Below are 15234 nucleotides of genomic sequence, written 5' to 3' on the forward strand. Positions count from 1 at the left end.
TTGCTGGGGACCCACAGCAGAACAGCCTGTTCTTGAAGGACTGCACCCTGTTGAAGGGACCCATGCTAGAGCAGTTTGTAAAGAACTGCAGGCCATGGGAATAGCTCATGTTTGAGGAGTTAGTGAAGAACTGTCTCCTATGATGGGATCCCATGCTGGAGCAGGGGAAGAGGGTGAGGATGAAGGAACAGCAGAGAAATATGTCATGAACTGACCACAACCCCTATTCCCTATGCCCCTGTACCACTCAGGGGATTAGGTAGGTAGTCCAGTTGTGAAGTTGAGCCTGGGAAGAAGGGAGGGGTGGAGGGAAGGTGTTTTAAGATTTGGGTCTATTTCTCATTATCGTACTCTGATTTGATTGGCAATAAATTCAATAATTTCCCCAGATTGAGTCTGTTTTGCCCATAACAGTAGTTGATGAGTGATCTCCCTGTCCTTATCTTGACTCACAAGCCTTTCACCATATTTTATCTCCCTTGTCCAGTTGAGGAGGGGAGTGATAGAACAGCTTGGTGGGCACCTGACGTCTAGCCAAGGTCACCCCACCACAAATGTCATGTCCCTATAAAAATTAGTTGAAATATTAGTTTATATATTCAGGCAGGAAAGTGAACAGTTGCACTGCATTTGCATACCTTAAAACCCTAGGTTGGAAAAAAAAAAATTACATGGAAATCAGAAATCATGAACTTTCATTAGTAGAAAAACTGTCAACTTATGGTTGTTTTTATCAATGAGTAAAAATCTCTGTATGACACAGGAGGCAAGTCAGGAAAGCAGATAACTTTAAATGTAAGGCACAAAAGATGTTTTTGGGCACATTCACTGGTGTGGATGAACATGCAATCCTATAAAATAGTCCATTCAGGGTAAAAATTAACCACTATATAGATGCTAATCTCAACTAAATGTTCAGGAATCCCATACATAAGATGTTCCAGAGAGGGAACGAAACCAGTTATACCAATTCAGCTCCATATTTGGGAAGTAACACCAAGTTCATCAAACTTTGACATTGGTGACCACCAAGGACCACCAGAGGGATCTCTGGGATATGAGGAAGCATGAGCCAATGGCAGGGAAAATATGTTCATGGATTCTGAGAAATTATCATATGTATGTTTTTCTGGGAAAACCAAGGAATATGTATGTAAAATATAGTATATAAACAGCAGATTTTCTGTACTTGATATTCACAATAGGAGGAAGTAATCACTCATGCATCCAGCATTGAATCAGTGCCTGTTTCTTAATGCTACATTGGTGTTAAGGAGTTTTTTCTACCAATTTCAGTAACATCAACAACATAGAAGCTGTCAGAGTTGCAAAGCACAGGACAAATCAGTACCCAGGCTCTGACTCTCCACAGAGAATAAGAAAAGCCAAACAAGAGCTTATTGTCCAGACAGTGGTGGTGGCAGGAGTGGACACTGCTAGTGTTGGCACCTCCAGGTACCCAAGAATGAAGGGAGTCTTAGACTAGAATCCAAGTGACCTTGCTTTGATCTTTCTCTCAGACCTACCTTCCACCTGCTTCATTGCAAGTCATTCATTTGACCTGACCAACTCCACCTTGGCACCCTTTCTCTAAGAAAATGCACCTTTCCAATCTATTTCACCACTACTTCTGTTCAGGCATCTCACTGACTGTGAAACCCTACAAAACAGCAGGAACAGAGGTCCCCTACATAGCTGTCTTCTAAATATTTGTCTCTGATACTCTTCTTTGTCCTGCTTGCCACCACGGCCTTAAGGTCCCATTCATTTTTATATGCTCTGATTAATGTTTTTACATATATACATATACACACATATATAAATACACCTTTAAGATATTACACATGAAGTATTAAACATGCTATACAGACAAAACCAACCTATTTTTTTCAAATTTCTTCAAACAGCAAAAAGGACATACAAAATTCAAAATAAAGTTGTTCACTAATTCAATTAGCATACTTTGAGCACACCAGGACAACAGGCTCTGCCCTCAACATCTTATATTAAGAACCCCCTCCTCGCAGCCTTCTTTGGCACTGACCACATCACCAGGCGCAGACGAAGCTAAAGTGCTCAGAAGACAAGAATTGTCCTGCATCTTATCCTCTCTTCAGATGCCTAACATCAGGTAGGGAAGGCTTTAACATGTTATCCTAAAATTCACAAGACTGATGGAACAAATTATTTTTGGAGGTATTGTGGGTTGACCCAGGCCGGATACCAAGCAACCACCAAAGCCGCTCACTCCCCTCAGCAGCTGGACAGAGGAGAGAAAATTTAACAAAGTGTTCATGGGTTGAGATAAGGACCAGGACAGTTCACTCATAAATTACCATCACAGGCAAAACAGGCTCAACTTAGAGATATGAACTGAATTTATTACACTAACAAAATCAGAGCAGGATAATGAGAAGTAAAATAAGACCCTCACAAACACCTTCCCCTCACCCTTCCCTCCTTCCCAGCTCTACTTCTTACCCCAGCAGCGCAAGGAGACGGGGAATGGGCACTATGATCAGTTCATCACCTGCTGTTTCTCCTGCTGCTTAGGGAGAGGAGTCCTTCCCCTGCTGCACCATGGAGTCCCTCCCACAAGAGACAGTTCTCCACGAACTTATCTAATGGTGAGTCCATCTTGCAAGCAACAGCTCACTGCAAACTGCTGCAAGGTGAGTCCATCCCACAGGCAACAGTCCTCCCAAAACTGCTGCAGCATGGGTGACTTCCACAGGGTGCAGTCCTTCAAGGACAGGCTGCTCTAGCATCAGAGCAGGGCCCCTCTCTCCACGGGCCTCCCACTAGATCACAGCCTCCTCTCAGGCATCCCACTGCTCCAGAGTGGGGCTCCTCCATGGGCTGTGGGTGGATCTCTGCATCCACATGGATCTCCATGAGCTGCAGGGGAACAGCCTGATTCACCATGGGCTTCGCAATAGGCTGCAGAGGATTCTCAGCTCTGGTGCCTGAAGCACCTCCTCCCCCTCCTTTTGCATTGACCTTGGTATCTGCATAGTTGTTCTTCTTGCATGTTCTCACACTGCTCTTCTTTGGCCGCAACCATTTTTTGTTTTTCTTTCTTTTTAAATAGGTCATCACAGAGGTGATACTACCATTTCTAGTTGGCCCAGCCTTGACCAGCAGCACATCTATCTTTGGAGCTACCAGGGATTGGCTCTGCTGGACATGGAAGAAGATTCTAGCAGCTTCTCACAGAAGCCACCCCTGTAGCCTCCCTACTATCAAAACCAGGCCATGCAAAAACAGTACAGTAGGTCAGTGTTGACTTCACTGCATGACAGGTACTGAAATCAGATGGGTCTTACTAGATATGCTCAATGTCCAGATCAACAGCAAAAACTCACATTTTGCTTTCTCACAAATCTGAAAAAGCAAAAATTGAAACAAAAAGTATATGCACATTCTTCAGAGAAAGAACATGACAGAGTGCACAGGAGTCTGCAATAAAATTCAATTTAGATGTGAATCATAATGACACCTGTAGCTCAGGCATTTCATCTTGTCATCTAAGTAGTATCTCAACAGTCACTTGTTCCTGCCATACTGAACCTCAGCTAGAAGTCTGTCTCTTGACTGCACAAAACAGCTTGTAGTTTAGCACTGCTATTTTCTGGGGCTCCCCAGAAGGTAAAGGCACTTTGGGGGAAAGAGAGGTGGGGAAAAAGAGGAGGGAGGTGGGGGAAAGCATGGGTAGGGATGAAAGGGCCCAGCAGCCATCTCCTTATCAGAGGATGAGGAGGAAAGCTCTAACAGAACATGATTTTCAATCTCCTGCAATCTCCAGAATGCAAGTCTATTCCCATGTTTTCCTTGTCATGTTTCACAGACACTCAAATTAGTTCATGGACTCTGAGATATAAAGTTCAGTAGTTTCCTTTGCAAAAAAATTTTCAGACTGTGAGAAGGGCTGTTGCTGGCAAATGACTAATTAGACCAACTGATGCTGACTGATACTGAACAAGATGAGAATTAAGCCTAATTCGATGGGGCTACTTAGGTGGTGTTGCTGAGGCATAGATGGGGAGAAATAGTACCCTGCAAACATATGAAAACTCTCTGATGGTAATCATGCTGTTTGGTGGGATACAAGGGTCATAAGACAATGGTGGTAGAAGTACCACCCACAGTAGCGCATTCCAACAATTGACAGACAAAATCCCTGCTTTGTCCTGACATGAAAGCATGAGACTGTCCAAAAATCAACACCCACTGTTCTAAAGTTTTATTAGATCAATTTAGTTGCTGTAATGAACTCCTTCAGCAGCATCAACAAGCGCCACTGCACAGCTAGTGCAGCAAAGAGGAACCAATATTTGAGGGCTGGCACTAGGACTGGTGCTGTATTTCACAGGTATATGGCAACAGAGACAAAGCTGAGGCATTTGGCAATAGAGACAGATGAGAATTTTGGAACCTAAAAAGTAATAGAAGGTAGACAAAATCATAGAATCAATGATTAAGTGTTTCCAGTGAGATAAATCAACAACTATATTGTAAACAGTCGTAATATTTTTAAATAGTATTTTTAGATGAAGTTTAGCTGAAGCTTTTCAGATCATCTTTGAAAGAAAACACTCAACTAATACTAGTCATAATTTTATGTCCTGCGGTGACTTTATGATGCTGAATTATATCCCCATTCATCTGTTTAGCCCAGAAATAAGTTTTGCACCTTTAAAACTAGATCTTATAGTGAAGGCAGGGAGAAGGAGAAGTGGTAGAGGTGGAATGTCTGAGGCAGTTGTATTTGAAAACACAGAGATAAGAGCTTCAGCTTTCTTTCTCACAGACTGTGTTGTCTGCAGCACGGACATGCAGGAGAGAGCTCCCCTTTGCATTTTAGTTAGTTTTTAGCTAGCTGAGGCAGAGTTGTTCTTCGGAGAGTGGCTTTTCTTCTTCTTGGAACTGTCCAAACCTGCTCTGGACTGAAAACCCAGAAAAACACTGTGAGCTCACACCTGTAGCCTACCAGGGCCTGGGACGCAGCATTTTCCAGTGTAGGAGGCACTGATATGAGACTGAGCAAGCCAAGCTACACCCTATGAAAAGGACTTTCTGAATTTGCCATCTCTTCAGAACAGCGAGAGATTTTATTGTTTAATATTGTTTATTTTTTTATGCTTGTGAATATTTTGCTTGTTAAATAAACAGTTTTTTTCCACTTTTCCCCAAGGAAATAATTTCCTGAACCAGTTGGGGGAGGGGCTGCTTGAATTTGCTTTCTAGAGGGACCCCATTCGGAGGTTTCCTCCCAAATTTGCCCTAAACCAGGACATTTTGCTATTCTAAAGACTAGATCTCTCAGCAACTTTCACAACAAAAGAAGCCCTCAAGGAAAAACCCTCAAGGAATACACATCTTCCTTGTTTGTTATACAACACTTGGGATTTGTCACTAAGATATTTCTGCAGCAATATATGGTTTCCTGATTAGGCACCACAATCGTTAGCAAACTCTCCTTGTAATGCTTCTTACTACCTTGCTCTCTTACCTTCTTTCTTGGCTTTAAGCTTCCATTTGCTTCCTTTCAGGTCTTCATACCGAAATGATCACACCCTCTTACTACTTCTCACTCCATCAACCAAGTTCATCTCATTTTTCTCTGCATATCCAAGTTACTAATTTTGACATGCCTTCTGCATGTGAAAATGCTTTTTATTTTAGTGGGCCTGGAACTTTTGTCATTCCTTTAATTTCCAGTTTAAAACCCACAAATCCCTTATTCAACATTAAGAAGTTGTCAGTTAGCAGTTTTGAGAGCTTTTACACATCACCCTCAAAAATAAACACTTTAAAATAAATTATTAGCACAACCTGCACTTTGACTGCAGACAGCACAAAGCTGAAGTCCTGCCTTCACCAGAACCAGGGGAAGTATCAGAACTTATATACAGAGTGAGTGGAATGGACCACACTGAATAAACATGCATTTTATCACTATTACCATCAACTGATTTTTAGACAAATCTCAATCCCTTCGAGACTGCTACAGCTGCATGCTAAGTTTCAAACAGAATCATTAGTCCACATCACAAGATGAGAATTTAATTATTTCATTTGTAGCAAAGAACTGAATTAGATTCCTAGAAAGGTAAACAAAATCATTTTATCTTCATAAGCAACAAATCAATTTGAAACATCTCACTGATCACTGCAGGAACTATAAAGCCTCTAATTAGCATTGAGTATGCTATTACCATACCAGCAATTTGTCACAGCATATGTCGCAGTTTCGACAACCACAATACACCGACTATCATCATACAATTTCAGAAAGCTTCAACCCATACAGAGTAACACCATACCACATCAGAAGGCTTCAGTTGTTTGCCCATACAGAGTAACATCATATCACTTCAGAAGGCTGCAAGCATCTGCCCTTCTTGTTCTTTAGGCCAACCTTTTATACCCCTCATTGTTCAAGCATTGCACCTCTGTGCCTTCTGTTCTCTTTCATGATTGGTCAGTACACCTCAGCACTCCATGTCTCATTGCTTTTGATTTGCAGAAAAAAACTCCACAAATCGTAAAAGTCATGAAGTAGGTACGTATATTTATTCAGCGCCAGGTGCATGCAGAATCATTCCTTAAAGAACACGAACGCCCTCCTGCCCTTTGCTACCCTCCCCCCCTTCACTTTTCACAAGTCCAGACCCTCCTTTTCTCCTATCCTGTTGCATAGCATTAAGTTTCATTTACTAGTCCTGTTTCACATTACAATTAGTTCTTATCAGTCCTTGTGCAGAGAGCTCTCTGGTTGTCTGTCTTCTGGGTATCTTGGCAGCCTTGGTTTTGGTTTGCTTCTTGTTTCAAGGTTCAAGGGGCCCCTCTTATCTTCCTCTAGCTTGGAAGTTCCCATTCCTTTCCCCTTGTTTGAGGCAGTTTTGCGAGCTACAGGCATTTTTTCGAGCACAAGCTTTTTTGAGCACAGCAAATTAACAGACTAAACAAGTTAAACACACTTCATCCATGTGAGCAAGCTGCAGACTAAACAATTCAAAACAGCATACTTCATCTAAATATGAAATTGATTTCTACCCCAGGTTAATTTCCAATCCCATGTCTCACTTTCAGTCCTGTTCACCTGATTTTCACAGTTGTAGCCCATTAGGGATGAGGCTCAGCAGCAGCCCGACTCCCAATTACCACAAACTGTGTACCTACAGCAAGTTCCTTCTTTTTGATAATTTACAGCCTAGTAAGCATTATTGAATTTTGGAAGTAGCGGTTGAATCTATATTGAACTATAACTGGAAGCGACAGATCTCCGTTTCCTTGATTGCTCACACCACATATATGCCAAACATGTTCTGAGATTCCTCTTAAGGCTGGACACCCAAATCCTGTCCCTGATGGGCCTCTGCAGCAATTTCATTGTCAGATCACTCAAGGAATTTTTAGGATCACTCCAAATCCCATTTGCCCCAACTATTCCCCATCATAATGGTGAGATTCACAGCAAGCACACAGGGCACAATCCTTTTCTGGATATACTAGTATGACCATATGTCCTGGTTCAAGGCAAATTTGGGAGACAACCCCCAAAGGGCTCCTCTAGGAAAGCAGATTCAATCAGCCCCTCCTCCCAACTGGTCTGGGAGAAAATACCTCCTTGGAGAAAAGTGGAAAAAAACTGTTTATTAAACAATAAAACCTAAACAATATCAATCAATAAAACCCCTTGCTGCTCCAAAAGAGATGACAAACTGAGAAAGTCTCCTCCCTGGGTTGCAGCTCAGCTCACTCAGTCTCTTATCAGTCCCTCTAGTGCTGGAAATGCCGCGGCCCCGGCCCAGCCCAGTGGGCCACAGATGCGAGCTGCCAGTGCTCTTCTGGGTGTTCAGTCCAGAGCAAGTTTAAACACATCCAAAGAAAAGGGAAAAAAGGAAAAGCCCACAGTCCAGGGAACTTCTTTGCCTCAGCTAGCTAAACTAACTTAAAAGCAAAGGAGAGCTCTGTCCCGCTGTCTGTCCATTAGCAGACAACACAGTCCAGGAGCATGAATGTGGAGGAGTGAGTGCAGTGTCTGAAAACAAACTGTGCGCTTCTTCTCTCCCCCCTTCACTCTCTGGAACAAGTCTTAAAGGTGCAATACTTACTATTCAGCATAAACAGAACAAGACGATTGGGGATAAAAGCATCATATAGTCAACCTAGGACACCATACCATGTGCTTGGAGCAAATTATGCCCTGCACAGCTTGCTACAGAGGCTGACATGGGAATAGGTACACATTGTCACATTGCAGCTGATCTGAAACTGTCCCCTAAACTCAACGAGCCTAGAAGAAAACAAGTCCCCAGATAAGGTGGGGATAGGTTGGATTCAAACCCAAGCAAAGACCTCAGCCAACCCTGTTAAAGCTTAGATGCAGGCACACCACTGGCCAGAGATCTGGGTGGAGAGAGAACCCATCCAATCAGCTGACTTAAAACAGAAGATTCAAACCCTCTATATAAAGAGGGTCCAAACAATAAACAAAGCTGTTTGTCACAAGGACCTTTAAGAGTTCATGTCATTTGTATGCCTCCAATGAACAACCCCCACTGAAATACACAGGTCTGTGCAGTAAATGTCAGCCAAGGGATTTTGCCAAGTACTAGCGATAGAGACTGGCCTTGACTGCTGAAGAAAAATGGCCATACCTAGACTAGACTGTCTCACTGATGAGCAGCTCATAGGGAGGATGACCATGCTGAAAGCAGAATGGCTGCATCAGTACTACCCTTGGGCATTGCTATCCAATTTACAAAGAAACATTTCCTCACTGACAGCTCATGCCCTTGCTTTGATTGTACTGGTGGAGGCTGGAAAAAACAAAGTATCATATGTTTGTTGTATGGGAACTACATTAGCAACTAGTTGGCAAAGTATATTTTAAAATATAGTTTATACTTCAAAAAGGCACCTGTATTACTATAGTTCTAGCCCCAAGATAGCAGATAGGTATCAGGGCTTCACCCAGATGGAAGTTAATTTACTTGTTAGAAGTGCCATCACACAGCATATACAGGACAACCAAGGAATCAGACCCAGTGAGGAGGGGTTTAGGAAGGGCAAGTCCCTGCCAGATCAACCTGATCTCCTTTTATAACCAAGTGACTCGCGTAGTGGATAAGGGAAAGGCTGTGGATGTGTCTCCTGAGACTTCAGCAAAGCCCTTGACGCCATCTCTCACATCATTCTCTGGGAAAAACTGGCAGCCCATGGCTTCAATGAGTGCACGCTTCATTAGGTTAAGAACAGTCTGGACAGCTGGGCCCAGAGAGTGGTGGTGAATGGTGCTGCATCCAGTGAACAGCCAGTCACTAGTGGTGTCCCTCAGGTATCAGTGTTGGGCCCAGTCCTGTTTAATATCTTTACTGATGATCTGGATGAGGGGATGGAGTGCACCCACAGTAAATTTGAGGATGACACCAAGTTGCGTGGGAGTGTTGGTCTGCTGGAGGGTAGGAAGGCTCTGCAGAGGGATCTGGACAGGCTCTATCGATGGGCTGAGACCAACAGTATGAGGTTCAACACAACCAAGTGTGGGGCCCTGGCACATCAGATCGACTGAAGTATAAAGCTTTAGTAGATACTGGTACACAGTGTACAGATGCCATCAAGGCACAGGTATCATCTTATTGCGAAGCTCCCATACCTTCTTGGTGATTTCTCATGGGCACCTCCTCACAGCACTGACTCCTTCTTCTTCTGGGGATTTTTTTCTCTTTTCTTCCTGTTTAGTTTAGTTAGTTTTGCGGTTCTAAATGAAGATTGCATGTTGAATGTAGTTTTAATGATAATTCCTAAATATATGATTCACAGAGGAGAAAGGTGGAATGTGTTGGTTTTGCACAGCCTGGTTTTTGTTAGCAGGGGAGCCAAAGAGGTGGTTTCTGTGACAAGCTACTAGAAGCTTCCACCATGGCTGGCAGAGTCAATCCCTGATGGCTCTGAGGATGGACATCCTGCTGGCCAAAGCTGGGCCAATTAGAGAGGAAAATCAAAACAAAATCACACAGGTTTTGCTTCTAGTCAGAGAAGAGGAGTGTCATGGTTGGACCCTGGCACAATGCCAGCGCCCCCATGAGAATACCCTCTCCCTGGTGTCTGCTGTGAGATGTGACCAGGAATAAGCAAAACAGGCTCCTACTTAGAAATAAAGAAAACTTTATTAACTAAACTAGAAGAGGAAAAAAAAAACACAAGGAAAATGAAAACCTTACAAAAGCATTTTCCTCCTCCTCCCCACCAAATTTCCCAATGCAATACATTCCCCCAAATCACCAGCTCTCAGTCCAGCACCACCCTTTAGAATACTCAATCTTCAGTTCATGAAGAGGACAGGAGTCCTTCTTGCACCATAGGCTTCCCCTGGAAACACGTTGAAACCTCGTGTGCTTCCATGTCATTCATAGCACCATCCGGAAAGTCCTTTGCTATTGTGACACCTTCCTTCCATGCCCAGTGCTCTCACCACTGTGCATGGACCAGAGCTGCTTCTAGGGTTGTCTTTCAAGGATGCCTTGTCTCACTCCAAAAAAGGCACAGTCTCTCCTTCGGGATATCTGTCCCCCCCAAATTTTTCACCAACTGGGGCCGAGGGGTACCCACACTGAACCCTCCTGGTTCTGAGGCACTGCCTCCCCCTAAATGCAGTCTCTGTGTCACAGGAAAAAAAAAATTATTCAGTCTATGGCCACACAAGAAAAGTCCAGCCAAAAGGCCACTGCATCATCTCTCCCCCCACTCAAGAGTCATCTCCACTTCCCTCGTGGCCTATCCCCTCTTATCTCATCTCTTATTTCCCTTCTCATTCAGCTTCAGGAGGATCAGCATTTGCAAGGTTTCTATCACGCAAGAAAAGGGTTAAAAATTTCAGTCTCTGCCTGTCCCAGAGCTCCGGAACTCCCATGCTGCCCTGTCAGGCACCTTCTCACCACACTCCCCCCCTTCTCCTCCTGGGCCGGCTGCTATCAAATTCAGACGCCGGCTCTCCCTCTCTCTCTCTCCATGGGGGAAGGGGGGGGTGGCTGCCCGATGTCTCTTGGTGCTCCTCCACCCTTCCATCCTCAAGGGCCTCTTCACCCCACATCTCTGTCCAGGCCCAGGCCTACCACAGGGCTGCCCCTCCCCCCTCCAGCTGCTGCTGCTGGATAGGGGAGGGAGATCTGACCTCTTTCCCTTGAAGTCCCAAGAGAGCTTCCCGGGGGGCGCAGCTCTGGTTTTTAACCCCTGTGTGTTCTCACAGGTGTGTCCGAACCTCACTGGCTACATCAGGTGCCAATATTAAAATCTGAGCACCCATTGGTTTGACTACAGCATCCCAGAATTCCCATTTCCGGTCAAACCAGCACAAGGAGGAGGTGAGAATACGTGAGGGAAAACAACATGGTGATGTGGGATTCACATTCTTGTCGCTGACGGACACAAAAGAACACAAGCACACCACCTCTCTCAAGGTGAAGGAAAAAAGGGAAGTTTTATTCTCTGACTCCAATATTTATAGTTTTACAAAAGTGACAGTGGATTGGAAGGTGACAGTGACACCTCTGCAATGACACAGGTCAAACCAACAGTCCATCAACTCTCTCCTCCTCCATAAAGGAATGAAAAACAATGAGTTATTTACAGAAAGTGTGTGAGAAAGTTCACTACAAGAATGTCAACATCAGAAGGCTTAGAAAATCTCAAAAAAACAGGGCGACACATTCTGTGAACAGAGACAATTCTCTCTCTCAGGTTTTTCCCTGGAGAAGCAGAGAAAAGAATGATCAAAACAATTCTTATCTCATTTGCTGCGCCTGTGTTTGTGCACAAATGGAATGCATTATGGAAGATTGTTTACCTGAAGGGATTTGGTAATTGGATTTTGGTGTGAGTGTTTTGTTTTCTTAACCAATCTCTGAAAGCTGTGTCCTGACGGTCGGTCAGGAGACAGTCATGAGATTTTGTTCAGTTGCGTTCTTGTTCAGTTTCAATTTAGATGCAGTGTAATACAGTGTAATATAGTATAGAATAATATAGTATAATAAAGTAATTAATAAATCTTCTGATATCATGGAGTCCTGCTCATCATTCTTCCCGCCTGTTGGGCAACATTACACCGATATGGTGACACCAAAGTCAGTAGAGAAGGAGGGGGAGGAGGTGCTCCAGGCATCAGAGCCAAGATTCCTCTGCAGGCAGTGGTGATGACCATGGTGAAGCAGGCTGTCCCCATGCAGCCCATGGAGATCCATGGGGGATGCAGAGATCCACCCGCAGCCTGTGTGGGGGGGTGCTCATGCCGGAGTGGAGGCTGTGGTCTGGGGGGAGACCTAGTGGAGAGAGGGGGCACCTATTTCCAGGCTGGAGCAGCCTGTCCTTGGAGGACTGCACCCCGTGGAAGGGTGACCCACGCTGCAGCAGTTTTGGGAGAACTGTTTGCCCATGGGAGGGACTCGAGTTGCAGCAGCTTTGGGAAGACACTGCTCATGAAATTGGAGCCACGCTGGAGAAGTTCACCAAGAACTGTCTCCCATGGGAGGGACCCCATGGTCTCACAGGAGGACTCCTCTCCCTAAGCATCAGAAGAAAACCTCAGGTGATGAACTGACCAAACCCCCCCACATACCCTGTCTCCCTGTGCTTTCAGTGGGAAGGAGGGAGGGGCTGGGGAAAGAAAAGGTGTTTAAAGGGCTTATTTTAATTTATAATATCCTCTTCTGATTTTGTTTGTAATAAATTCACTTTGTACCTTTAAATTGAGCCTTTTTTGCCCCTTTGGAGTGTTTTCTTCCAGTCCTTATCTCAACTCATGAACCCTTTACTAATTTTTTTTTCTCTCCTCTGCCCAGCTGTGACAGGGGTGCATGAGTGAGCAACTTTCGTGGGTGCCTGGCATTTGGCCAGTGTCAAACCATGACAGGCCAAAACAACCCCCCGCAGAGCTACAGGCTGGGGGTAGAGTGGCTGAAAAGCAGCCCAGTGGAAAAAGACCTTGGTGTGTTGGTTGACAGCCAACTGAACATGAGCCAGCAGTGTGCTCATCTGGGCAAGAAGGCTAACAGCATTATGGCCTGTCTCAGGAATAGTGTGGCCAGCAGAACTAGGGGAGTGATTGTCCCTCTGTGCTGGGCACTGGTGAGGTCACACCTTGAGTCCTGTGTTGTCTTGGTTTGAAAGACAGGTACCTGCCAAGGAAGGCAGAAACCTCCCTCCCACTTCCCTCCAAATTATTATAATCTTGAAATTACAGGACTTTCAGGCAAAGATATGGGAAAATGAATAACGGTTCTTTACTAGGATATATATAAAAACAAGGCAAACAAACAACAAAAGCAGAAGCAACAACAAACAGAAAAAACAGAGACCCAAATAACAGCATTCTCTGAGCTGTCAAGCACTTTCCCCTTTGGTGTAATTATGGTCACAGCTGGCAGGGGTGCTGTTGACTCCTGACCAGGCAGGGCAGGTGTGAGGATTCCCCCACAGCTGCAGGAGGCGCTGTGTTGCGACAGGGTCTCAGCACTACTTCTTCCGAGTTAGTAGGGGTATAGTATGCTACTTTTATACCCTTGGCTCGGTTCCAATCCTGACCAATGGCAAAAGGTTAGAGGGAACATAAGTGATCAATAGTAGGGTTAACAAGATATTGCCTTACATGGCTATAGGGATAGGGTATAGGGTGGATGTCCCTGGAGTCAGGAAGCTTCTTTGTTGCTGTGTCAGCATTTTATTATTCAGATTCTCCACGGGGCCCTGGCTAAACCTGATGGTTTCACTACAACTCCACTTTCTGTTTTTACAAAAAATGCAGTCGCGATGGTTCTTTTGAAACAGTGAACAAGGCACAAGAATATAGCTAACACAATGACAACTACAAGGAGAATCAGCAACAATCCCTTAACCAAAGATGCAGCCCATCCTGTTAGTTCCCATTGCCTGAAAAGTTAATTGACCCAGTCTGGGATTCTTTCTACTTTCAAGTTTTTCACGAGATCTTTCAGTTTCTGGATGTTCGCATGGATGGACTCCGAATGCGAAGAGAGGTTGAAGCAGCACATTCCTTCGAAGTCCTCACAGCCATGTCCGTGGGCAAGCAGCAGGAAGTCGATTGCTGCTCGGTTTTGTAATGAAGCCTGTCTTGTGGTTTCTTCTTCCTTTAAGAGATCACTTAAGGCTGCTGATGATGTGGCGTTAGCTTGTTTACTGAGTGAGCACCCAAGGTGATTGATTTCACCGAGGGCTTTAGCTGCAGCTACCCAGGGTAAAAACAGGGAGACAGCAATCTTTTTTGGTCTGTTCCAATCGTATAATCTCGGATCACAATTTTCATCAAATTCATTGTAGGACCTTTTTTGTCGTTTTGATTCGCTTTTTTTTTTTTCCAATTATGTACCAGGGTGATGTTTGGAGTAAGGGCAGAAAGTTTTCCAAGGGTACAGGGACCTCCCTGGAGTCGGGAGGGGATCCCTGCCCATACTCTGCCACCACAAATGAGAAACATTCCCTTGGGTAATACTTTGGGATGGAGGGAGGACACAGAAATCACACGAGCTGTGTAATTGCACCAATCATGAGGATTATAGGCTTTGTTAATTGGTGATACATCTTTTCGATATGTGTTTTTGTGTTGGTCAATTTCTGGCCAATCGTTTTTCGGACGCCTAAAGTAAAATTTGACACAATATGTGGCCTTGGAGGATCCCAATAGATTCAATTCTTGGGGTTCCTCTCGAGCATCTGGCAGAATTTTTGTCCACTCGTCCCAAGTATCAGCCCCATTGGGTCTCTTACCTGTGGTGCGGAGAACCTCGGAGTTATAGACAGGCCAGTCGTCTGCTACAAAGGGAATTCCTACTAGACATGTAGAAAGTGGATTATCAATGCTTCCCATGGACAAGCACATGTCTTGTTTTAGTGTTTTTGCTAAGGTTACCTATTACAGCGACCTGATGAGGTCCCAAGGGTGAGAGAAGTGGAGAATCTTGTTTCATGATCAGAAGGCTGGATTTATTGATATATGATATATAATACATTATAACTATACTAAAAAGAATAAGGAGAGAAGTTGCAGAGGCTGCTAAGCTAAGAATAGAAAGAAAAGAATGAATAAAAAAGTTCTGTGTCCAGGGAATCTGTCCTCGAGCTTGCTCCTGTGATTGGCCCTTAATTATAAACACGGGACATGAGCCAATCACAGGGGCACCTGCTACATTTCACAGCAGCCGATAACAATTGTTT

At 44.3% G+C, this 15234-nt stretch overlaps 1 protein-coding gene across 1 annotated transcript in view; it reads right to left on the reverse strand.

The window, feature by feature from the left end:
- LOC134431417 (homer protein homolog 1-like) overlaps nucleotides 1–14899 on the reverse strand; it is a 170208-nt gene extending 155309 nt beyond the window's left edge. The window contains exon 1 of the mRNA XM_063179431.1: nucleotides 14788–14899. Coding sequence (XP_063035501.1) covers nucleotides 14788–14899 — 112 coding nt within the window. The remainder of the gene's footprint in view (nucleotides 1–14787) is intronic.
- Nucleotides 14900–15234: the final 335 nt, after the last annotated feature.

Source organism: Melospiza melodia, chromosome W (assembly GCF_035770615.1).
Source record: "Melospiza melodia melodia isolate bMelMel2 chromosome W, bMelMel2.pri, whole genome shotgun sequence".
Lineage (NCBI taxonomy): Eukaryota > Metazoa > Chordata > Aves > Passeriformes > Passerellidae > Melospiza > Melospiza melodia.